General features: G+C 37.1%; 3 protein-coding genes, 1 long non-coding RNA gene and 1 other non-coding gene across 5 annotated transcripts in view; 3 read left to right on the forward strand and 2 right to left on the reverse strand.

Moving 5' to 3' along the window:
• Positions 1 to 21,107, reverse strand: part of LOC135085007 (LIM and SH3 domain protein Lasp) — a 48,105-nt gene extending 26,998 nt beyond the window's left edge. The window contains exon 1 of the mRNA XM_063979782.1: positions 20,848 to 21,107. Coding sequence (XP_063835852.1) covers positions 20,848 to 20,916 — 69 coding nt within the window. The 5' untranslated portion in view covers positions 20,917 to 21,107. The remainder of the gene's footprint in view (positions 1 to 20,847) is intronic.
• On the forward strand, positions 4,043 to 5,878 carry LOC135084848 (uncharacterized). The gene is made up of 2 exons (XR_010259950.1): positions 4,043 to 4,130; positions 5,237 to 5,878. It is a non-coding gene; the product is annotated as an uncharacterized LOC135084848 (long non-coding RNA).
• Positions 15,396 to 15,468, forward strand: Trnav-uac (transfer RNA valine (anticodon UAC)). The gene has a single exon. It is a non-coding gene; the product is annotated as a tRNA-Val (tRNA).
• A 117-nt stretch (positions 21,108 to 21,224) lies between the features above and the next one.
• On the reverse strand, positions 21,225 to 23,519 carry LOC135084982 (putative autophagy-related protein 11). The gene is made up of 4 exons (XM_063979743.1): positions 23,226 to 23,519; positions 22,443 to 23,069; positions 22,150 to 22,368; positions 21,225 to 22,057 (listed from the first exon to the last, which is right to left on the reverse strand). Exons 1-4 carry the CDS (start codon positions 23,421 to 23,423, stop codon positions 21,275 to 21,277), a joined length of 1,827 nt encoding a protein of 608 aa, XP_063835813.1. The 5' UTR covers positions 23,424 to 23,519; the 3' UTR covers positions 21,225 to 21,274.
• Positions 23,520 to 23,703: 184 nt separating this feature from the next.
• The window catches only part of LOC135084788 (WD repeat-containing protein 7-like), a 149,378-nt gene continuing 146,380 nt past the window's right edge, over positions 23,704 to 26,701 (forward strand). Inside the window, exons 1-3 of the mRNA XM_063979525.1 lie at positions 23,704 to 23,860; positions 25,188 to 25,426; positions 26,035 to 26,148. Coding sequence (XP_063835595.1) covers positions 25,193 to 25,426; positions 26,035 to 26,148 — 348 coding nt within the window. The 5' untranslated portion in view covers positions 23,704 to 23,860; positions 25,188 to 25,192. The remainder of the gene's footprint in view (positions 23,861 to 25,187; positions 25,427 to 26,034; positions 26,149 to 26,701) is intronic.

Consider the following 26,701-nt stretch of genomic DNA (forward strand, 5'->3'; position numbering starts at 1 on the left):
CTATAGTAAACGTGTCCAACCCACAATAAACTGTATTGCTGCTTTTACACTGCGCGGAAATTAGCCAAGTCAAAAAACCAGTGGGGTGGGGATGAAAAATAAAGCTTGTATAGCCTGACCAGGAACATAAAAACCCTGGCATAGAGGCGCGTCAATTGCATTTGATAGTGCAACACTGAGTACAGTCGTACCTGTGTTAAATTAATAGGCTAACTTTATGTATCAGGATTCAGGATTACGGGCTAATTTGATATTTTCATAAATTAACGAAAAAATATTATTATAGGTAACCTGGTTTAAATAAATTAAATGAAACCATCAATCGAGCTAGTAGGATTTATTTTATTATTCATCAATAATCAAATTCAGAACTTGATTATTCAACTGCAATGTTTGCTCATGAACGCTTCAAACTCGGTACTTCTTTCCCAATTCCATAAAATTCAACACTTAGAAAGTGACAATTTTCTTTAAAATAGGTAGTTGAAACAAACCACAGCTAATTTTCATAGTGGACTGTACTATGCGATAAACATGTCAGTCAATTTGACAACCTTTGTCGGAAACATTATTCAATGAAAATATTGTCCGAACCCTTAGTATTTCTCTTCGACAAATACTTTAACACGTTGTAAACCACTTTTCTTTCACGACTATAAAAAGATTTTAGCAATTTAATTCACAAAATCAATAGCGCACATTTAAAATAAAGTTTGTTTACACTTTGACAGCAATAGACTGACATGCAAGGTGACATGTCAATGAAGTTTTCAGTTACTGTTGCCATTAAAAGAAATTAGTACCATTAGTTTTCCGCAACATGGCGAGGGTTTTTATGTTCCTGGTCAGGCTATAATGAATGAATTTCATCCCCACTCCACTGTTTTTTTGACTTGACTCGGCCAATTTCCGCGTAGTGTAAATCCGCCATATCAAAGTTTACTTAAGCTGTGCTATTTCACTGCCCAGTTATCTTCATTGTTAACATATTTATGGCAAAACAAGGTGATCGAATGCCCATAAAAGTAGTGGGTGTAGTCGTGACTCGTGATTTTATCATTTTGTCATGACATAATTCTAGGTATGAATAATATTAACGGTGTGCTGTGATCATCATTCGACTGTAGTACGATTTTGTACGTCATTGAAGTTTCTGCCTTGGTCTAGAGAGAAAACCATACTCCATCAATGCATTTAAATTAGATCTAACGCTGAACAATGAACATGGCTGCCACATCGGTGACTTCTAACTTCCAAGATATCTGTCCAGTTTTAAATAAAAAGGCTGCTAACTTTTACCAAACATAAAACCATAAGTTAGGCTGAGTTGCACTAACCTGACTTTAAAGTTAACCGGTTTTTTTGTATGGAGTTTAACAGATTTATGACGTTTGTTAATGGTGCAATTCTATTGCGGAACTTCATCGTCGTCGTCGATTGTGGAACTTCAGTAAACTACCTCTGATAAACAAAGTCTAAATTAACCTGATGATGATTGACTAATCGCTACAAAACTGAGTTACGATTAGCAAGCTCTAGTCTGGATTCGGGCACTAAAACTTAATTGTAACAGTATTTGACAGTTGGTTATTCTAACTGTGGATCAAAAAACTAGGTCTTATCCGTCGGTGCAACCGGCCTGTGTTCGACCTTACAAGCGCCATCTGCGCTTACGATCCAGGCCAACTCGCATTGCTTTCTACTGCGATCGTACAAATCGCTTTTATTTACCTTATTGCATTGGTTCCCAAACTTATTTGAGACGCGCCCTCTTTCGACCATACGAAAAATTCCGCGCCGATCAAGATTATTTATTGGTCGTATCGTCGAGCAGTCTGGAAAGCATTCTCATTTTTTTTTTCGCGCTGGTAGCTTGAAGAGCTTTTCCAGCTTCACCGGGCAGAGTAGCGAGTATAGAGGGTACTCTAGCCGTTTGGCGATCGTCGGTGCGCGTGCCGACGAGGCCGAGTGTGGGCTTGTGGCCAGGCTCGTCCGCGTCGGTCGCAGACTGACGTTCGCGATCGGGCCGTATCGAGCGCATAAAGCCGGGTACACATTGGTGCAATGTAACATGTAATGCAACATGCAATGCAAGAATTTGACGTCCACATTGCTGCAATGTATCATGTAAAGTAACAGAATTCCCATAGTGTAGACGCCTTGCGCGCACGAACCGCGTCTACTACGCGCACAAACAGATTGTTGCAACTCTTGCGCGTAGCGACCCGAAATTTGTCGGTTTTTTCCCCGAACACAAAGAGGCGCGCAGTATGCGCGGAGCGTCAGTGTGGACAGGTTGTGTGGTGTGTACGGCTAGACGCGCGCGAACATGGAACAAGACGACGCTACTGCGGCGGAGGAGGCGGTTACATTTACGTGGAGTGAAGAAAAAGTGCTTCAATTAATTGAAGTGTACAGATCAAAGGAAATTTTGTGGAATCCACAACATGAGAATTTTTATAAAAAACATTTTAAAGAGGATGCATGGATGGAAATTGCTAATTTGATGGAAACAACACAAGAAAAATGTTACAGTAAAATGATTAGTATTTTATCATCCTACCGTCGTGAAAAAGCGAAGGAAAAGAAATCGAAAGGAACAGGAAAAGGTAAATAAATAATAATAATTTACTATTTATTATTTATTCATATACTTTATTCTTAGTACAATCGTAGGTTGGAAACCGCAAAAATGTTTGTGTATTGAAATGTAAATTGGCATAGCCGACTAATATTGAAATTGGCTTTTTTCTCTACAAAATGACAACTTTGACAACAACTACAATATTTTAATGGATTGAAATCACAAATTAATTATTAAATATTATTAATTATTATTAGTCAAGTTTACTTAAAAACAACTATGTTTAAAACCTCAGATCATAGAAGGGAATAGATGTGAAACGGGGGCGTGGCGCGTGTCTCCGCGATATGCCCAGAAACGAACATCGGCCGCGTAGCTAGGTTAGTCGCGATTCAGTCGTACTAAGGAAATGTTCTCCGATATTTTGGATAATGCGTCGTTACGTGCAATAAAACAAGTGAAACGAAGAACTACAGGAACAATGGAGTCATTTACTACATGTAAGTATTGCAAATCCATTGGTATTTTGCTTATAAATAAAAAAAACTAAACATTTTTACGAACGAATTCAGTGCCGTAACAGTTACTGCGATATCGAAATCAGCGGTGATAAAAATTCTAACACACTTGTACATTGACGATTTAGTTAGCAACCACTTTATGTCATGCTCAACTACTGCGCAATGTATTTAATTTCTTCCGATATCCACTGTCGTGTGAAAATACACAGTACGGCCGCATGTGCCGGTCGTAACATAGTGCCGTGCTCGTGTTCTAATGCGGTTTCCTATTATCGATAAATAGAAGTAAATTATAATTTTCTATTTTGTAATTTTAAATAAAAAAATGATGGGTTACTTGCGATTATAAGATTTTACAAAAAAAAATAATAACAGTAGAAGTAATTAGTAACTGTCAACTATGTAATTACTATAAGAGCTAGTTGAAAGCCTAATATAGGCATTATTTTTGATAAACATATGCGGTACGCAGATCGCCATAATTAAAAAGTAAATGCGTGATAGTAGTTAATAATAACGTATAATAATAAAAAGGTTTTCATACATAAGCATTTTGTGAAATCAGTTTCGAGCCTTGCCCCTAGCGATTTAAAGTATCGATATCTTGTCGACTCCATTTTGTCTTTGTTCTCTCACTAGTTTTCAAAGTGTGCGTCACGTCACGCGGCCATTGATTGGCCATAAGGCATGCCTTCTGGCCAATCACAGCACTTTTAAGCCGGTTGCACATGTTGTCGTAGACTCTCAGTCGCTTTGTTTTTACACAGTTGAATGTGTGTGTGGGAGCTGTGGTGGGGGAAATGTGGGGACACTGGTTCTCGTTGTAGTTACGCGCGACTTCATATCTATTCTCTTTCTATGATCTGAGTTTAAAACTGACTGAATTATGTTTTTTATTTTATTTTTTTCATGATTATTATTTTATTTTTTCAGGTGCCTCGGAGACGTACAAAAGTCGATGGTTTGCCTTTGATTCTTTGAAGTTCTTGGACAACCGTAACAAACCGAGAAAGAGAACGAACACGGTAAGTAAAACTGGATTGATTCTTTTACGAACATCTGTCTTGCCAATGAACCTTCCCTTCTTTCATAAAATAATCGGAGAGCTCATCTCTTAACGCATTCAAATGTGCAGGCGATCGTCGAGGAATATTTCTCATAGGTAGTAGTGATCTCATATCTTCATTATTTTGCCTACGTGTGTCTTCATTCGTAACTTCATCTTCAGTGTCATTCATATATGTATTTCTAGAGTGACGTCTCAAATAATTATGTAAAAGGACAATTGCCATAACCACTAGCTCAGCTTTATCAGGCTGTAAAAGCATTGGTTTTCTGAGAACTCTAAAGACAGACGATATGATACCAAATGCATTTTCAACAGTTCTTCTGGCTCTGCTTAGCCTGTAGTTGAATACTCTCTTTGAAGTGCCTTTTGGATGTGCCCCAGCATATGGTTTCATCAGATTTTCACTTAAAGCAAAGGCACTATCACCCACAAAGAAATATGGTATTGGAATATGTCTCCGTGGGAGTGAATCAGGTGATGGAAGGTTTATTGTACGATCTTCTATCATTTCACAGAGTTTTGTATCTTTAAAGATGCCACCATCTGAAATCCTTCCTTGGCATCCCACATCTACAAATAGAAAATTATAATCGGCGTCAACCAAAGCAAAAAGAACGATGCTAAAGAAGTTTTTATAGTTGTAGAATTCAGTTCCACTTTTGATAGGTGCCTCAAGCACAACATGTTTTCCGTCCAGTGCCCCTAAACAGTGTGGAAAATTCCACTTCTCTTCAAACTGTTTGCTTATGTTCAACCAAGTTTCTTCTGTCGTTGGAAGCTAAAACAAAAAACTTTTATTTAATTTATGGCTACGAGACAGTCATTGTACTTAGTAGCCCAACACTCGCTGGTGACAATTTTTGAGGTGCCATTATAGTGAGCATCTCTTGATTTTATTGCTAGCTATATTGAACTAGACTAAAAAACGAACTAAATATTTAGTCGTTTCGACATTTGTCCATCGGTGCCACGATACCTACCTTCCTGGAGAGTTATATCTACTATCTAGTAGTTTATATCAAGAGATGGGACCTACAGTTATAAATTATTTTTGTTTTTCAGGAGGCGGTTCAACAACCGATTAATGAAGAAAATCTGCAGAACGAATTTGCTACTCCACGTACACGGTATGAACCTACGCGAGCTAAACAAGCAAAAAAAGATGAAAGCAGCAGTGTACTGGCCGATGTAGTGGGCATATTACAAACTACTGCCAATAAGTTGGGAAATTCAGGCGCTCCAGATTTAACTACAACTTTCGCTTCCTATATATCAGCTAAAATGAATACTTATTCCCTTCAAACCAGGAATTCGGTCGAACATGGAATTTTTGAAATTTTGATGAAGGCTGACAGAGGTTATTATGAATCATCATATCGACAGCAGGATAACTACCCCAGTTCATACCAAGAATCCTATTATGCATCACAGAAGAAAGGACAAGATTATGTGGATCTGACCGGATATGTTAATCGTCCTGGAACTTCCGGATTTAATCGTCCCTCGCCTTCCGCGCAAACTCCAGATACAAATCAAGCCGGACGCTATGGCTATACCACGGCAAGGAACGAAGAATATATGAACCAACAGCCATCGTCTGTAACGTCACTAGAATCTAACCAATCCTATGACGACTTTAATGATTTGATGTGATAATACTGTTCTTTAATTGACTTATTAAGAATAAAACTTACCTTGATATAATCTTTTAATTCCTCAATTATGGCGGAGCATACTTCTGTAATAATGCCACTTATGGCTTGTTTTGATACTCTGAAGGTATACTGTAAACTTGTGTAAGAGTCACCACTAGCTAAAAAACGAAGTGTTATTGCCAGTCTGTCTTGGATTGAAATTGGAGCCCTTAACTGTGTGCGATTCCGAAAAATTCTTGGTCCGACTAATCTGAGTAGATCTTCAAATGTCGTTGGACTCATCCTTAAGAAATTTTGAAATTGTCCAGTTAATCTCATATCGGCCATTAGTTTTGCACCAGCTCTCTGACTATACAACTCTGTACGCCACCAACGTCGATGTCTTCTGCGTTTTATCACATGATTCACTATTAATAATGAAGCACTGACTATCATCAGAGCCCGCAATTGGTCGTCACGATCCATTCCTTTGCGTGTTCTTTTGCAGACTGAGCGATCCGTTCGCGCGCATCTCGGAAACAGATGTGAGTAGGTACATGCGCGGTTCGTGCGCACGTTGTGCGCGCCCCGCGTCTACACTGATGCAATGCTCGTTTCGTGTTGCATTGCATGTTGCGTTGCAGCAGTCTGTACCCGCCTTAAGGCGCCCGATCAGTGGCGTACCCAACTAGAGGGTTGCCCACCGCGATGTTGGACCAAAGTCCAGCCTACGGCGGGCTCACTCTAGTGGGCCTGATCGAGGGGAATGCGTTCTCTTAGCGGTCGCAGGTTTTTTATACTTATGTACACAGATGGCCCGCGCCCCCCTTTAAAGGTCTTTGCGCCTCCCCTGGGGGGCGCGTCCCCCACTTTGGGAACCAATGATTACTTTGATGCGATGTTCGCGGAAAAGCCGACGATTTTCCGAGATGCTGTGCGCCTGCACAAATGCTTGTGAAACTCGTAATGATTGTGTCCATTTTGAAATGGGTGAATGGAAAAGTTAGGTTTAAAGTTAAAGTTGATGTTTGTTTTTAGTATGATCGGTAAAATGAATTCTGTTTTGTTTCGTTGAGGTTAAGAGTAGGCGCACACAGTTGATTTTTCGTCGGCCGATAGTTTATTCGGGCAGTTGACTGTTGATCAGTATGGGCATGTATGGGAGTGCGCACACTACGCCAATTCGATTTGGCCGATTCTTCATACAATTTAAAATCGGGCACAACTATCGGCCAACTAAAAATCAACGGTGTGCGCCTACTCTTAGTTTTGTGCTATTGTATGAATCAAACTAAACGTTGTAGCATCTTATGTACTTATCGTATTAATATGATATATTTTTACCGACTCCAATAAAAAGAGGTTCTCAATTCAGTAGGTTTTTCTTTCTTTGTATGCTGCTTACACCGATTTCTGATCCGATTTACGCGATTCTTTTTTTTGTTCGATGCTATTCATTTTTATGAATGCAAATCAAATCATCAATTTAATTTAGTAGAGTAGTTTTTATGTAATAAATATGTAGTCTGTGTGTTACTGTCACCTGTACATGGATATGTACATCTATGGTATGACATATTTATGGTTATGATCCATTATTATCGCAAAATAGAACTTATTAAAACTGCATAAGGTTACGAGGCACTGACCTATCAATAGCTCACTACATGTCTAACGCTTAAAAGTCAGTCAATGCCTGAGGAATGGGAGCGGCACGGGAGGGGTGACATTGACATATTATGACGTGACAGAGCATACAAATCTGAAGTCACAGTGACGCGTTTGACGTCACAAAAACACCTTACCGTGCCGCTTCCAGACTTCAGGCACTGACTGCAAGCGCTAGATTTATAATTTAGATATTTTTGGTATAAAATTGTCCGGTTACATCTCGTCCTTGAAATAGGTCATTTTAAGCATTCGATGTTCCAGTTAAAGTAGAATTGTCAATTCTTGCGGGCCAGGCCAAATTTAATTATCAAATCAATAAGCTAGTGGGCTTGGTCGCCGTGTAGGGTGACAACAATAATATAAATAGCTTAGGAAAATAGTATTTCTGTGCTAAGTTCAACAAGCGTGTGGATTCTGATCTGTTAAAGAAAGTCTTTATCAAAAACATCACTTTTTTAAGAAATAACATGATTATTCTTCTTCCTGTTTCTTGCAATGGACTGCAGGAGTACGACCCTCTCCAATTTACCAAGTGCAAATGAAGGATTCAGTCTGCAACTCCCACATTGTGGCCTAATTCACGTAGGTATTTTGACAGTCAAGATCTCGCTGACGTTCAGAAGTCGTCCCATTGAAAAACAGTTCTAAATCCATATTCACAAGGGCCATTTTGATAGAACGATTACTCGATAGGATCGCAACTCAGCGATTTGTTGTCATTGAAGTTTTGTTACGTCGTCCCATTGGAAAACATTTCTAAATCCGTATTTACGAGGGTCATTTTGATAGAACGATTACTCGATAGGATCGCAACTCAATGTTTTGTTTTCGTTGAAGTTTTGTTACGTGAATAAGGCTACTGGTCCCTTATTTAGGAAACATAAAACAAGACACACTAGTTACTTCAATTAGGGATCTTGTGATACAATCCCTACTAAAAGGCTAAGTGTCAGATAAAGGTGACCGACCAGCAACCTTTATTGTTAGACAGCATTACGTTAGATAACAATCTGAAGCGTTATCAGAAACCAGTGAAAATACTAGCCCATACTAAGAACTGAACGATCAATACTGACCGAAAAATATTATTAAAGATAATAACTAAGATGTGAATGCGGACGATGCTTCAGTTCAACACGCGAGCAACAAACTGGAAGTCTAAGAATTATTATAGAAAACAGCAATTATAAAATAAATTGAGATAAAAAGTATTGTAACAATCGTTAAAATTGCATCTTGCTATGAGTATAGTTGGTTAGGTTTGCTTGATGTAAATAAAACATTTTATTACGAAAGCTATACTGATAACTTTAAACTTGGAAACAAACATGTTCCACGCGAGAAAGAAATAATAGCTGGTCAAAAATAAAACACATTATCCGGCCCGAAGGACCAATGTCCACCCTACACCGTCACGTTATATATTGTCCAGAAATGTTTTATAATTATAAACACAAGCAAGAATTGTATGCGAGAAAAATGTAGACAAAAATAAAACCAATTATCCGGTTCAAAGGACCAAAGTTCACCCTACACCATCACTACGTCTTGTCCAGAAATGTTTGATAAATAAACAAGCGAGAAATCTAGACAAAAATAAACTATTATCCGGCTCGAAGGACCAATGTTCACCCTACACCGTCACGCTACGTGACAGTCGGCATAACGGCTTTGCCGCTCCGACGCACACCGATTATTGTCGTTCGCTCCTTACAGTTCACTGGATTCGGAGTTCGAACTTATTCGGGTATTCGTGTCTTTGTTTTTAACTGACTTCAAAAAAGGTGGAGATTTTCAATTCAGTTGCATATTTATTACCTTATTACGCTTTGAAAAAATCTCGGAGTCTATGCCAAATCTTGCCTTTTGTCTCTGGTAATTTAGAGAGAGCAAGAAGACCTGCGGTGGAGACGACTATGAACTTATGAACCGACCGCCAATAAAAACCCAGCCAGTGAAGGTCAAGTTTGTCCTGGGGAAAGTTAAACTGTCATTGGACCAGCAACGAAATTAATCAGAAGAACAGAGGAGTTCAAAGTTAAAGATCGCATTGCAATCACTAGTAATGTTACACCTGAACGCTTATCACGGGTCAAAGTTAACCGTTCCGGAGGCCGGGTTACAGTTATAGTTAACCGACTTAACGCCTCATTAACCCATTAGCGCGTTACGTACGATTAACGCTGATGTAGGATTAGATTTACCTGTTAACAAAGATTCGTAGAGTTGCATAGATCAAATGACTGTATGCCACTGAACTTCACTGGTTGGGTATTTATTGGCGGTCAAGCTGTAGATCCTGGCTACACAGGAGTTGCAGCGGTGGGAACGAGAGGTGGGAATAGTCCCGTTTTGTATGCAAAAATTTGTTAAATGTAGCTAAGTGAAGTAATCTAGGTACACTCATTTTATAAAGAGGAAAGATTTGATTGTTTAGTTTGAATTGAATAGGCTCCGAAACTGCTGGACTGATTTGAAAAATTCTTTCACCATTAGAGTCCTACAAAAGCTACGAGGAACAGCGTATTTTTTTTTTGCATTTCGTTCCGCTGGTCTAGCTTGTGTTAAATATTATACATACTGAGTAGATTTTTCCTGCCCGCGACTTCTTACGCGTGGACCCCGTTTTACCTCCCTTAGGGATTGATTTTTGCAAAATCCCGTCTTAATAAGTACCTATGTTCTAAAAGGAAGCATGCGCAGACTCCTAGCATTTTGTTTCTGAGATTTCGTGATGAGTGAGTCAGTCAGAGACCTTTCGCTTTTTATATAGATTTCCAAAATAGACAGTTTCTATAAAGAAACCTATAGAAATACACGCGGATAACTACATACAATATTTCAGCAGCAGGTGAGCTAACCACATTACGAACCATTAATTGGCTATTAATTAATATAGATAATATAATCGCTACTCGAAGAAAAAGACATTAGAAAGAAGCTCTTTTAAAACCAATTAGTGACTTTAATGAGGTGTTATGTCTGTATCATGATTGTATTATCTTTTCCGACACTGCATTTTTTTACTGGCAGAAAAAATACTTCTGACAGCATTATCCGAAGTTTCGAATGTTTATATCTCTCCCACACAGGGAAATGCCAGCGTGAGTTGAATGAGTGGTTAAATAGCAGTAAAAAGCGTTTTTTAATCAATGCTTTACCTGATTTTTTGTAAAAAAATAATTAAGTAGGTAGGTACACAGTTTGACAATTTTTTGTGTTAACTACGGATCAAAATACTAGCCCTTAGATGAGATAACTAGCACAATAGGCTAACTCGGGATCGAAAAACGACCCCATAAAGAAAGGTACGGGAAACGGGACTATTCCCGCCTCTCATTTCCACCGCTGCAACTCCTGTGTAGCCAGGATCTACAGCTTGACCGCCAATAAAAACCCAACCAGTGAAGGTCCAGTTTGTCCCGGGGACAAACCCATAAAGAAAGGAAGCTTTTAATTAAACTTAACAGTTAACGAACGAAGAATGAAGTAGGCAGAAGCGATTAACGGTTTCGCCAAACCATTTGACCAAACAAACCAATGTTTGGTTACGAATTATGTAACAAGCATAGACCAAATTAAAACATGTTCATACCAGAAGTCAATGTCGGCTTAATTGATCCAAATCACGCAACGTTAATGAATTGTTAGCATGCGACGATGTGAGGGGAAAATAATTAAGCTATTTCAGCTATTTTATAATTAAACAGCTGTTTTGTAAGTAACCTTGTGCGTGAAAGAGTTACCTTGTACGAGCGCATTGTACCTAAGTCACTATTTATGTATTAATTTTTCAGACTTAATTTTTCAACTTAATTTTTCTTACTACCAAAAACAAACGGGAAGCTCTTGGTCTGCATCTCACTTGATTTAGACTGAGTTGCAACCTCTAATTATAGTTATAGTTTGACAGAATTTTGACGTTTGTTATAGTTAAAGATGGTGCAACCCACCCAGCTTTTAAGTCAGTTTATGATAAACTAGCTATCCGCCCGCGCGTCCCTGTTTCAAAAACCGGGATAAGAACTATCCTATGTCCTTTTCCGGGACTAAAACTATCTGTATGCCAAAGGATGATGGGCACAAATGTATGGAAAGTGGTACCCGCTCCAATAGCCATAACCAATATATATTTCAAAAGGCCTTTAGATGTAGAAAAATGTCTGCTATGGGGCCAGTTCTAATTCACGTTTTGAAAGCAGTAATTCCACTAAGTATTATAATGAAAGTATAACACAATCATCCATGTATACGAGTATGTACTATGACTACAATCTATTAATATAACTAAAAGAAGCCTTGCAAAGGAAAGGATTATACCTACGATGAACTACCCAAGCTATTAGCCCTTTATTCGCTTTCATCATCATCATCATGATCATTTTAGCCATAAGACGTCCAGTTGAACATAGGCCTCCCCCAATGATTTCCACAATGGCCGGTTGGTGGCGGCCTGCATACAGCGCCTTCCCGCTACCTTTATAAGGTCGTCGGTCCATCTTGTGGGTGGACTTAATGGGTCTTGTGGGTTTATTCGCTTTAGCAACCCATAATAAAACCCTTAAGAAATAATAAAACTCCAACCCTTTTATTAATAAAAGTTACACCCTAGTTGAACTCTGATTTAACCTCCTAAGCCCGGATGTGCCTCACAAGGAACTTAAACTTTGTAGTCAGTAACGCCGAGACATTTTCGGAGGTGAATTGTAAGTATCGCCGGATGTGCCTTCAGAGGAACTAAAACTTTAGCGATAATTTTAAGTTCAAAAATTTGCGCCTATCGAAAAAAAAGAGTGATAGTCTATGGCTTAAAGTATTCAAAATCAGGTATCCGAACTTATTAATGTAAAAAAAACAAAATGTCACTGTCAAATTATCATTTTTCTTTGACAAGGTGGTTCGTCCGAGAGGACGTGATGTGCGATTAATTTTTTTTCTCCACGTAAACGTAGTTTAATTGAAAAACTAACCAGTATAATTTAAGTTAAAATACTGCTTAACAAGCAAAAAAAATATTTTTACCAATTCGAAGAAGATTTGTACGATTTTTTTTCGTTTGAAAATAATAGTTCTTTGCAAGGAACATTCGGTCTTGATGGTGAAAGTTTTATTTTTGTATATTTTTTCTATTGAGATGGATTGAGTATTGGACTTTTAAAATTATGATATGATTGAGAAAATTTACCATGAGAACGTTCTGATTTTTAGTTTAATAAATATTATAATTAACATGAATATTCACTTTACTTCTTATACATTCTAACCTATCATTATTGTATGTTATAAAACCGATAGTACTTTTAAAAGTACTAATTATGAAACTTTAAATAAAATTAAATTACAAGATTGTGCCTTTTCAGTTACATTTATTAATATCATTATTGTATCTTTATGTAGTAATAATTTATTAAGGAGTTTACATATATGTTTTACTTTAAAGTATAAAATACAAATTATTACTTTTTCTTTTTAAAGTCTGTAATACTGAATGTTCTTTTAAAAGAAAACATTTATTTTTTATTTTTTACCTAAAATAAGCTCTATGCACTATTATATAGGGTCCCTGAAAATATGAGTGCAAAAGAAAATCTCTAACATAGAAAATTTTTTACTCGAAGTGCTCGGCGTTTACGACTTCAAAATATTCGTTCTTCTGAAAGCACATTCGGCGATACTTAGAAGTCGACAAAATTTACTCTTCGGTCTTACGAGGTTAAATTGTCATTTGGTATGGAAATGTCATTTTAATCCAAGGTTCATCCTAGGTATAACTTTTTTTAAATAAGGGGGTAGTAGTTCTTCAAATAAAAACATTTATTTCACAATTATCTCTATCAATAATTATAGAGTTAAGGAAGGATGCTGGAGCAGTAAACCCTTCATGCCTCGCATAACCTAAGTATCATAAGATGGACACGTATGATACTTCGGTTACACAAAAAGTATGTTTATCTTCGAACGCAACCAGATCTGAGGCTGGTGGCCATAGTAAATGTTGTTCGTCTTGGTAAGACCTTTCAAATGACACTACAAACGTAACTATTGGAGCCGGGTACCATTTTGCAAAAAAGTATGTTTATCTTCGAACACAACCAGATCTGAGGCTGGTGGCCATAGTAAAAGTTGTTCGTCTTCGTAAGACCTTTCAAACGACACTAGAAGCATATCTATTGGAGCCGGGTACCATTTTGCCCATTGTCCTTTCATCAAAATCGCTTGTGGTTTAGGCGTGAAAGCGTGACAGACAGACAGACAGAGTTATTTTCGCATTTATAATATTAGTAGAAGTAAATTAATTTTGTCTTTTTTTATTATTGTTTTTTATTTTTTCGACCAATTGTAACCTTAACCTTTAACTGGTGACAAGCGGTCTCACAGGCCGGGCGGCGTCAGTGAAACATCGTTTCACCCCCTTCCCCGTTCTTCCTATATTTCTCCGCTTCAGTAGCTTCGATTTTAGTTACATCTACGCCGTAGAGAAGAATATTTGCATCATTCAGCTCCAAATAGGCAAGTTACATTGATGTAAAGTTCAGCAGCGGTCTCTCAGACCGCACGTCACCAGTTACGTAACATTTTTTCCATACAGTTTTTTCGTATTTTTACAGTTTTTAGTTATAATTGATATTTATATACCTCCAAAAAGAGGCGTAGGGTCATTAGTTGGCCATACTTTATGAAACGACTTGAAAATTCGGAAGTTGAAAAATATCTGGAACAGGAAGACTCAAGTGAGTCGGAAGCCGAATATGTTCCTGAAAACATCGTCCTGGAGCAAAGTGACCATGATTCGGAAGCCGAAGAAAGTGTTTTTGAAGATGAAGGACCAATTGACGAGAATCAGTCAGAAAGTGAAAATGACGGTCTACCTTTATGCCAAACAATAAATGCCCTGACAGCCAATAAAAAATACAAAAGTTTCACCACTGCCAGTTTTCTAAAATGATAGGTTACCTACGTGTGATTAGGTTTTTTAAATTGATTAATATTTGAACTATAATAAAAATACTATTTTTGTTATAATTTGTTGTTTTAAATTTATTTGTTTGTGATTATCGATCTCATCTGTAATTTTTTGATTTTTGTTACTACATATAATTTAACAGCAAGTTCTGCATTAAAAATGATATTTAAAGTTTATTATTTTAGTCACATTTTATTCTTCTTTATGCTAAGAACCTGTTTTTAAAGATTGCAGTATGCTACCTTACCTAGGTTCTATGCTATATACCTGATACGGTAGCGGCCTCTCAGACCGCACGTCACCAGTTACGTTACACAAAAACCATGTCACCAGTTAAAGGTTAAAAAAAAGAAAATGAAGCATGGGGCGTTACATTTTAACCAAACTCATATAACTGTAGTGTAATAGAGAAAATGTGCTAAGGTCGCAATATGAAATGCCTTTTTAAGATTACAAGTTATTACTTCGTCATATTAGTTGATCTTTATAAGCAAGGGCTACCAAATAGGGCAGATGTCAAGATAAACTGCTTAGAAAAGGCAAGCATGAACTGTTTTTGCAATAAAACGACTTATTTCATGTGTGATTTAATGCTTATTTTGCGATAGTCAATCAAAGTCCAAGTTTCTTTATTTACATTACAATAGTGCTTACAAATCGTCAAATATTAAAATAAAAAAGAATAAAAAATATAGGATTAATTAAAAAAATCTATAAGTTTGGCTCTAAGGAGCCTTCGAATTGTCTCATAAATCTTTTTGCCCTACCATAGATAACAAGTGAAAGTACCTACTCGTACAAAAAAATCGCTTACACATCGCTCGTTAATTTACACTATTGTCGGTCTTATTACATTTAAATAGAGCACAGATTCAGTTTGTGAAAACTAGGTCAGTAAGCAGAGTTCGATCGCCGCGCGATGTGGACCTAAATTTAGAGCATCAAGCCAACTGGTTCCGTGGTGTAGTGGTTATCACATCTGCTTTACACGCAGAAGGCCGCCAGTTCGATCCTGGCCGGAATCACACTTTTTGCATCTTTTTATTTATTTTTATTTTGAATTTTAGTATCAAAAATTCACGTTACATTGTTAAAATATTTTTTTTTTAATGAAATATGGTTAGATAAACGTCTTGGATGACAAAAAAAACTTTGTATATTGTTAAAATTAAAAAAAAAATGGCTGTAACAAACTTCTTGAATGACTGAAAAAAAAACACTTTTTTTTTAAACTGTACATACATTTACGATTTTATTAATGCATTTTATTTATTAAAACCGTGTTTGACCATTTGTTAAACTTAAGAAAGTTTATTCTATACAGCAGTGTGAAAGATCGTTTTTCTTTATTACCAGTCTATGTCCGATTATCCGAATTTTTTGATAATCCGAATCGACCCCGGTCCCAATTAATTCGGATAATCGGCGTTCTACCCACCGTAATTTCATTTCTAATTTACTGAGAACTCATTTTTATACTTTTGTTACGTAATAAATAAGTATTTTTGCGCTTGAAAAACGCTCAGCTAGAATTTCTGTGACAATCTAAAATCCAAGCAATAAAACAGCTGAAACGACTTTTTTGTTTTGTAATTCAGTAACAACTTCGCCGACAATATACTGCACGCCAGATACTAACTTTTAAATAGCAACATTACAAAATTAACGATTAATTAATAGTTGATGAAATGGTCTAAAAATAAACGTGCAATACACTTTCGTTCATTTACAACAAATTGGGATATTTGTTACTTTCACATGTTTTTACCGCCCCAACAATATTGTGGCGGATGCAGCAATTTTTTTACACAATAGTTTGGCAAAGTGGTCCACAATTTTTTGGGTTCATGGACCACTTGTTACGTTTGATGTAATTAAGTAATTGAGATTTAGTACGGAAATGACATTATAAACAAGTGTTCCACGCGCATTTATTTTTTTCGCGAGGGAGTGAGGTATATGGTAGGTATATTGCTTAAATTCGTAGAAAGAAAATCTCATGAACTTTTATATGTAGATGGAGAAAAGGATGAAAAAAAATATCCCATAGATCACGCCTAAAAGTTTTAGAGTAACAAAGCACCAGAGTCCTTTCAGATAAAACTAATTAGAGTATTAATTTAGACAATGGTTTTTCATAATCAATAGTCGCTATCCATGGCGTTTAATCAGTTAATTAAAATATTAGCTAAAAATTAGCAATAGAAATGACTAAACAAACTACTTAAATGGTGGTTGATAATGTGCATCCAATAATGAGCATGATGATGATGTTTTCCTATGTAATGGATCATCATCTAATGGTAGGCAATCAACACTGTAATGAACTAAGCCATTGTTTAAGTACATACAATTTAAACTAGTACATTAAGTTAATGACATGATATTAACTTTTAGAATAAATAAATAAGTTTAAAAAACATGCAACTTAAAATTCTTATAAGTTATATTTCGTGCCAACTTTCTACTAAATTGTTACAAAAAAATTAATCATAATTATATCAGAAGTCAGAACTTTAATTTTAAAAATAATTAACAGACAAAGAAAGAATTCATTGAGAAATATTAAGACAGTGCCTTTTGTTATTTGAAAATTCGTATAATTTCTGTTTGGAAATCATGAATAAATAATTTAGCAGATGACTTGAGGACTACCTATCTACACCTGGTGCATATTTATCGCCCATAAGTTAAATAATCCATAAAAAGTGATAATAAAAATACCTGTTCTCCAACAATCAGGAATGTAATTTCTCTACATATTCGGAGTGGATACCGACGTCCGCCAAGTTTTCTATGATATAACTAACATGCTTTAATCTGAGGAAATTAAAACTGGTATTACCAGTTCTCTAAGTATGGCCAATTTGAAATGAGGTCTATCTTGACCAAATGAGGACATAGCAGAAATTTTGCATTAGTTTTTGACTAATTTAGTTTTCAAGATAAATAGTAATTCCTCTGTGGTTGGATTTAGGGTGATGCTTCTATTTTCGGCCTAATCATCACGATCCATCAGGTGAGGAGACGCAGGTCAAGAGTTTCTCTAGTAGGCCAGTAGAATTAAACACAAAAATTGATTAAATCGGAAATAATTCCTACAAAAGATTTATTTGCTTTAATGGCTTCATTGGTTGCCCATTAAGACTCTCCTAAGTTTTCGACTTCGACGGAGTTGTGCTTAAGTGGTGGGGGCCCCCGAAAGGGGCGTTTTTTCGGTTTTCCGGTTATACCGCGTAAAGGACTTACCCTATCGAAAAGTGGTCTTCATGACGGTTAAAGGGCACTTAATCCTGCATTGAATAAGACCAAATTCATATGTTTTGGACAAACCGTTCTCGCGCTAAAGTTCGGCAAAGTAGAAAATATACGTATAATTAATGACCCTCTCCACGTCCAATGGCTTGTTACCCACATGCTTCCAAGCCTTGTAAAGGGTCGCCTTAACCAGTGTAACCCTAACAAGGCTCACGAGTTTGATTCGCTTATCCTTGTTCGTCCCAGTCGTTCCTTAACTGCGGTTGCTGCACCTCTTCCTGGCACTCTCCTGAACGACTCTGTGTTACCTAATGTGGCTGCCCCTCTTCCTTGTACCCTCCTGTACGATTTCATTGCTTAGCCATATGCCTGGTCCAAGGTTCGACGCCACAAAATCAACTTCGTACGAGTGAAAATAGTTTAAATACTATTTCCCGTGCTTGCAACATTTTTCTTTACTGCTTCGCCTCTATTAGTCGTAGAGTGATTGTATATATCCTATAGCCTTCCTCAATGTATGAGCTATTCAACACAAAAATAATTATTTCAATCAAACTAGTAATTCTTAAGATTAGCGCGTTCAAACAAACAAACAAAAAACTCTTCAGCGTTTTAATATGAACTTGTTGTTGTTGATTTTTGGCGTCGAACCTTAGACCAGGCATACGGCTAGGCAACGTAGTCATGCAGGAGGACACAAGGATGAGGGGCAGCCACAGTAGGTAACACAGAGTCGTTCAGGTGAGTGCCAGGAAGAGGTGCAGCAACCGCAGTTAAGGAACGGCTGGGACGAACAAGGATAGGCGCATCAAGCTCGTAAGCCTTGATAGGGTTACACTGGTTGAGGTGGCCCTTTTCAAGACTTGGAAGCCTGTGGGTAACAAACCATTGGACGTGGAGAGGGTCATTAATTATACGTATATTTTCTACTTTGCCGAACTTTAGCGCGAGAACGGTTTGTCCAAAACATATGAATTTGGTCTTATTCAATGCAGGATTAAGTGCCCTTCAACCGCCATGAAGACCACTTTTTGATAGGGTAAGTCCTTTACGCGGTATAACCGGAAAACCGAAAAAATGCCCCTTTCGGGGGCCCCCACCACTTAAGCACAACTCCGTCGAAGTCGAAAACTTAGGAGAGTCTTAATGGGCAACCAATGAAGCCATTAAAACAATAAAATCTTTTGTAGGAATTATTTCCGATTTAAAAGCTAATTCTACTGGACTATAGGGTAGTAAAAAACTTTTTAGAATAACAACCATGTAGTTTGATGAGTTTTAGGGAAGATATTTTTAACACGCTTATAAATACAGACGAGGTCACAGATAGTGACTAATATGAGTAATTGTGATGAGGTAAACAAACATAATAAGTTGATTCATCTTCCTGTGCCCGTAAACACAATTTGGTACACATTTTATTGAATTAGGTACATTGACATATCATCATCATTAAAAAGATGGAATTCACTTAGTTTGGTAATTGTATGTTGGAGAGTGAATAGAGAAAATAATGTGCATATAAACAAAATGGATGAAATAAAGAATGGAATAAAAAGTGTTGATCTTTATTTTACGTTTTTTTTTTGTGCAAAACGCGCATAATGGCCCAATCATGAGGCTAAGTGTGGTATTCGATTGCCCTGCAAAACTAACTAGATTACTATTTTATTGAAGTTTATGGTTTACAGAAAAACTACTTTTTTCAATTATCTTTTGATGTTTTTATTTATTTTTCCCTAAAAACAGATTTTGTCTTCTTATCCACCCAGATGAGGGTCTACATTTAGCATGATGTAAGGAAATTAAATGAACTGGTGTCTAGTCACTGGTAATATCCTGTTTGAGTCAGGAATTAATATACAATTATGAGTTCGTACAATAAGGAAGTCGAAATGGGTTCTACAACTAACAAAATTTCCCATTTGTATTACTTGCTAATCCAGTTATTTGCTGGTTAAGTGTACAAGTGTAATAGAATTACACACTGTTTTAAATTATTAGCTGCAAACAAATTACTGATTGATCTGATTTTTTTTACTAGTGTCTCTAAGATGAAGTGAGAATTTTCTGAAAATAATGATGTTTTAAACCAATATTACAGTATTTTATTAGTTAAAATTTTGCCGAAGTTAATAATTCCTTGTATTGTTAGTCATAAATTCCATACTGCCTCATACCACACGAGTTATTCAACTCTGTAAAATTATACACAGGTGTTTCAATTAACATTTATATTGCCATTGATGCATTCTTTTATGACAATAATAGTAACAAATGGGAGAAAGGTCTATAAACTGAGAAAATAAGTTTAAACTACAACCACTTGTAATACAGAAAAGTAATAATGTTTTTTTAGGGTATTATACCAAATAATGTCAAGAAAAGGGTGTCAAAAAGTTACGTGTGTTGAACACTACTTTAAAATTACATTTCCACACTAAAAGTCAATTTAAACTAGTGTTCAACGCGCATTTAACTTTTTGTGCAAGGGCTAAGGGGATTTTTGTTTAAATCTTTAAATCTTCAAGGGAAGAGTTAAATCTTTAAATGCATAGTGTACATAATAGCAAAGTGATAAAAGTACAAGCTAAAAAACATGAAAAAATAAATTCACAAGTTTCTTATCTCCGCAAACTAGGTGCTACCTCACAAGCTAAGGTGATAATTGCTTTATTATCATACAACAGCATTATAGCACTTCTTATCGGCAAATTCTTGAAGATAAAGGAGTAAACAACCTTTATCTTTAATTAAAAAATATTTCTTCATCACCAACCATGATTGGCAAAGAAATATGCTATCATACCGCCTCTGGGAACCAATATTTGAATACAATGCAAAGTATCTGACCCAAGGTCGCCCATTGCCTAAGATGCCTCTAATTAGGGGAAAGGTCGAGATGTACAACGCGGCTTATAGTGCGCCCGCAATGATATCAGTCGCAATTTATATAATTTAGTGAGTCACTCGGACTGTCCATTTGATGTACCGGTCAACCACAATGAGATCCAAAATGTTGACATCACTACCGAAACGTTACGAGGGTTAATAGCCCAACAACGGAAGTGTCTGTTTTATTTTAATAACCGTTACATTTCCGTGTTACAAAAACTTAACATTAAAGCAAAAACGAAGAATATTACCTTGTCTAAACATTTCAATTCCTCCGTGGGATAAACTGTTTTCTCGCACCTTGCGCAAGTTTTATTCATTTTGAAAGTTTTTTCACACACAGAACACTAAAAAACAGATGTACACCTGCTTCACAGAGTAACACAAGTTTTCACAATTCACAAACAAAGTTTAGAGTTTACTTTTCATGAAAAACACTCGTGAGCACGATTCTCGTTGCTCTCCCCTACGCGCATGCCAAAAAAATGACAAATGGCGGCCACCGTTGGTGTTGCAAGAAACAGAAATAAAAACTACTACCAAAATCTACTACTGAATGATTGAACTACCAATGAACTTCCGGTTATCCGGGTTGATTATTCAAAACGAAATCAATAAAACAACTATGCTAATTAATTAAAATAAAATATATTGAAATAAATAAACATACTAATAAATCTACGAACAAAGACATTTCTCTCTTTGTAAAACAGCCAACGCTTCGTTAAACAATTGCTTCGAAGTTTGAATCATATCCGTTAGATGATTGTAATCTTCTTGCTTCTCTTCTTCAATCATCTTTAGTTTATCTTCCATGATCTTGAGTTTTTCTTCTGATAGTTCGAGCTTGTATTTTAGATCCTCTTTATCCAATGAATCGTAGTCGACTGGTTGGGATTCAGATGAAGACTCGCTGGGTTTCTCGGCAACAGCAGTGATAGAAGAATGCTTTTTTGTGACAGAAGTTGATGTCATACCAAATTCATACTGCTGTTCTTTAGCCACAGAAGTTTTTGAAACTCTTGATGCTCTTTTGGACTCTCTCAATGTCTTTACTTCTTCATCAAGAGCAGCAACTCGTCTTTCTAGCCTGCGCTTCTTCTCTTTAAGTTTTCGTTGAGTGATCTCAAGCTCTTCCCATTTGTGACGCTCAGCATCTAGCCTCTCATTAAGAACGACTACCAATTCAGACAACTTCTTAATTTCGTTGTCAGTGGCAGTCTTCATAGGTGTAAAGAAGACACTTTGTAGTGAACACTCTTCGTACCTCAACAGTTGGGCTCTCAGTTCGTCAATTTTGGCTGATTTCTCAGTCGCTTGTTTCCTGAGAGCATCTATTTTGGCGTCAGTATTTTTCATCAGTTTCTGATACTCAGCCATTTCACTGTTCATTTTGTTCATTTTTGCTGTGTTTTCTTTGAGTATTTCTTGATAATATAATTCTAGGCTTTTGATTTGGTTCTGAAATGGAAAAGTTCTTTATGGCATAGTGGTAAACAAGAAGGCTAAGAAATAAAAGAAATAAAAATATGAAGGTACAAATACAAACTTACTCTTTGTTCAGTAATCAACAAATCATCATGATTGCTTTTTTCCACCAATGTTTGCATTTTTTGTCTAATGGTGATTGCATCACATTCTAGATTCCTGATTCTGCATTTAGCTCCATCCAACTTCTTTTTTATGTCGTGATTTTCCTCTTTTAGACACTCGAGCTCTTTCATCGACATTTCCATCTCTTTCTTTCTTTTATTTTCTATTTCTCGTATAATCTGAAACAGATTCCGCTATAGAAGTATTGACTAACTATATGTTAAAAATCAAGAGAAAGCAGAGAGATTGTCACCTGAGTTTGATCCTTTCTCTTAGCATCAATCAAATCCTTGTGCTTTCCATTCAGCTTCTCTTCCAGCTCGCTAATTCTCGCTTGCAACAATACTATTTGCTGTGCCCTACCTTTCCAGCCAGCCAAATCATTCTGCAGTTCTTTGATACTTGTAAACTTATCCCCAAGCTCTTGCTGTAGAATTTTTGTAGCAATGAGGATATCGTTCTTCAATTCTAAATTTCTATTCTTACTATCGTATAACTTTTTATTCACCGCATTCAGTTTATTATTAAGATCTTTCAGTTCATCAGAGGTTGTGTCCGGCGGTTCTTCTTTACACAGACACATGTCTAATTTCTCATTTTCTTTGTTAATCAAGTCTAGTTGCATGATTTTCCTTTCAAGGGCTGAATTTTTTGTTTTGTAGCCTTCTACTTCTGCGACCAAATGGCGGTTTTGCTTGCACAGTTCAGTTATTTTAGAGCTGATAATTCCAGCGGATTTTGAGGATATGGCTGGGCCTGTGCCAGATATGATATCGCGGATGCGCTGGTTTAAATCAGTCACAGTTTTATTCAATTCTTTAATCTCTTCGTCTTTAGTAAAGACGCATTTGCGTAGTTGATTGTTCTCGCATGTCATAACCTGTGATTGAAATAGAAACTGATACATTCTACCTACATAGTACTTACTTAACGCTAACTTTGCCCCTCATCTGGGAATCGAACCCGGGTCCTCTGGGTTGAAGCAGGTGGTCTTACTACTAGACCAGAGACCGTTATCATGGTTTTGGTTACGTACCTTTAATTGCTCAATTAAATGAGCATTCAACTCCGGAGGATATAAAACATCATCAGATTCCGGCTTATCAAGGGCCGCTAACATTTTGAGCTTCATCTCATCTGTCTCATCGATCTTTGCAGCCAAATCAGTAATCTTTTCGTCTCTTAGATTTGGCTTAGACCGAACTTTGGTCGAAGAACTCATTTTCTTACTCATTTTTTCTACATTCGAACAAAATTATTAAACTCGTAAAGGTCAAGATGCAAACGCCATTTCACAACAATGTCAAAAAATTCCAATTAGGTTTTATTCTAAAATAATTCGAAATAATCCTAAAAAGGTTTTACATTTTTCAGATTTGGGTCTCTCATCATACTCGGATGGGGAACCGGAAAACCGGACTTTCAAACTAATGCCTACATCCCTAAATATTGACGTGAGCAATGGTGCCAACTTTTACATAATAGTAGCTGTCAGCAGCTGTCAGTCAGTTGATCAGCTGTCAAAATCTTGCAGCAGATTTTTGTCGATATCGAAGTTGAATATTGTTTTTTATAATTAAATCTGATTTGTTCGGCTTTTGTTGCAGCCCATGGGTGCTTGATATTTATCCGCGCAAATACACGCCAGTTTGCGATCACTGCTATTACCAGGTAAGTAATAAATTGATTTGTCCCTGACTACGTAAATAGGTAATGATTCTAGCTCTTATCATTTTGTTACACAAACAATACTGCTTCACGCCTTATTTATTTACTATTGTGAACTATTACTTAACTCTCGCCTACTTCTAAGATCATTCTAATTAGGTAGGTAGCATGTTATTCCCTTTAAACGTTCGGGTATGGAAAAAAAAGGAAAAAACATTAGAAAACTGCTATCGTAGATTATATCAGTCAGTAACACAGTATTTACTTAATTAGAAAATCGTAACATCATCCTATCGTCAGTTATTTTAGGGCGTAGTTTTGTAAGCAATTTATACCCACCCTAATAAAAAAATCCATCTACCCTTTTTTAATGTCTTGTTGGATTGGGTTTGTTTTTGAGTACTATATTCAAGTACGTACCACCGGCCGTTTGAAAAAAAAATTGCGCAATCAATACCTGCTTCTGTTTTGATGCAATCAAAGTAAATTTCCCATTTTAGGTGGTGGTTTTAGGTTTTTTTAAAAAAAAAAGGGGAAGAGACTGCAGCATTATCTAAAAAATTACTGAAGCGGACTAAAGTATGTGTCTCCTTAAACACTTGTCAAAAATCTATGACTATGACTTGACATTGGCAGAATCACCGCGGCAATAAATCCGCGGGATAGTCCCAAAAAAAAACCCATCTATCCTTAATTTTGAACTCTTATTTTCCTGCTTTACCAAATCTTACATTATTATTGCTCATGCATGGGCAGCTGCCCATTGCTACCCCCTGCCACTTTGAATCATTCATTTATAGAGTATAGACCAGAGCATTTGCTTGTAACAGAACAACGAGCTGCTCTATGAAATATCTAGTGTATCACCCTTTCACGAACCAACATCATACTTTTTACCTGTAATATACTATTCGCAAGTACGTTACATTACATAGAAATGCTTGGGAAAATGCTCTATAATCTGGTCTGCGAGCACGTAGAATTTTGTCCAATGACCCCAAGCTACCCATCCTTATCGCTCGCGCGTAATTTTGTTGCTGTCGCGTTTGCGCACTCACTGCGGGCGCCCGTCGCACAGTCGCGACAGCAATATAAGTACGCGAGAGCGATAAGGATGGGTAGCTTGGGGTCATTAGACAAAATTCTACGTGCTCACAGACCGGGCTTTAGTCTATACTCACCTTAATAGGACTACCATCAAGACATTAATCCTTCAAGGCCCGCGAATCTAGACACAATAGATAATCAATTGTTATGACATTAATTAATGCCGTCTGGAACTCAAGCGGTTAAACTAATCATACTCTTATGCATCTTTCCTCATCCACAGACAAAATGCCAGGCACAAATCTCATAGTGCCGGTAGTGCTATGGGGCAAGCATGCTCCTACCCACTGCATTTCCTCCATCTACCTGTCCCGCGACCAGAAGACACTCGTAACCGGCTGCTATGACGGCCAGATCTGTATCTGGCAGGTGCACCCGGAGACGTTGAAAATGACACCTAGGTGTTTGCTGGTCGGGCACACCGCTCCGGTTACGTGTTTGTCCAGAGCTTCGATTATACAGGTTTGTGTTATTGATTGTGACTTCTAATCATTAGTTAAAGACTAATGAACTCCCAATAAACTGGTTGTGGCTTGTGTAATGTGTACAGTATACAGCAGTGGTTCTTAACCTTTAAGTCACGAGGGACCATTTTACCAAATTTCTGTCTGGACCACTTTTTTTTTTCATAATCCATTGAAAGGGGAGGTCGATTTCTCGCCCACTGTGCGCCGTTTGCGTTGTGTTGACTCGACTCATCACGTCACGTCACTTGTTTATTACGATGTCTTCGCCACTAGGAATGCCTCCAGGGACCACCAGTGGTCCGCGGACCACCGGTTAAGAACCACTGGTATACAGAAATAAACAATAGTGTGTTGTTTAATCAACAGCACATCAGACTACATATTTTTGTTGCAAACTTGCATTTACGCCTAGTATACAGGGTGTCACATAAACATAGGAGTTAAATCTATAAGCATTAGTGTTCTCTAAACCAGACAGCTGCTGTTACACCCTTCATGGGACACTCTGTATAAGATTTCACAGTGTGACGTCGCTGTACTATAAATTATTTGTTTTTTACTTATAAAACATATTATCTAATGCTAATCTTTAATGTTTTCCAGGATAACAACTTCATCGTGAGCTCTTCGGAAGCCGGTGAGATGTGCACTTGGGATCTGGTCGATGGGAAGTGTAGAGAGAGTGTTAAACTGACTCAAGTACACACTAATATTCAGGTAAGGAATACATTGAATAATTAGTGCATGTTAAAAAAAAAATTCAGGGTCAGAAATGCGATTCAGTCGCGATGCAGCATGTCCCAATCGCAAAATCTACCTTTATACACATGCATTACTAAAAGCACCGACACAATCGCCATGCAGTCGTGCGACTGTTGAACGCGCGTTTGTATCGCTGCAAAGAACCTCCTTCTTTTGTTGAAGTCGGTTAAAAAAGTCGCATGTGTAAGCTTAGCTTGGGGAGCTTACACATGGCGACGCTATGAGTGCCTTTTTTCCTGTGAATGATGATTTCGGCACGCGTGCGGAATTAATCCTCATGTTTGCTGTCCGCATTTCATTATTTCATACATCTTTTTCTTATTACGCGGGCTACACGCATGCGTAATGCGGATTGGCTGCGGGCACACAATACGAAATCTTTACAACGACAACGTACGTGGAACACAGGGAAAAGGCACTAAGTTTATTATAGAAGAGATTACATAAGATATTTAACATACAGGGTGTCCCAAAATTAGCACGTCACACTGACACTGGAGGTAGCTGA

Source organism: Ostrinia nubilalis, chromosome 27, assembly GCF_963855985.1.
Source record: "Ostrinia nubilalis chromosome 27, ilOstNubi1.1, whole genome shotgun sequence".
Taxonomy (NCBI): domain Eukaryota; kingdom Metazoa; phylum Arthropoda; class Insecta; order Lepidoptera; family Crambidae; genus Ostrinia; species Ostrinia nubilalis.

Coding starts and splice junctions, on each gene's coding strand:
- LOC135084982 (XM_063979743.1), bottom strand. CDS start 23,423: ATGAGTAAGAAAATGAGTTCTTCGACCAAAGTTCGGTCTAAGCCAAAT. Junction 23,070..23,225: donor ATTTAATTGAGCAATTAAAG/GTACGTAACCAA, acceptor TTTCAATCACAG/GTTATGACATGCGAGAACAA. Junction 22,058..22,149: donor TGTTGATTACTGAACAAAGA/GTAAGTTTGTAT, acceptor TTTCCATTTCAG/AACCAAATCAAAAGCCTAGA.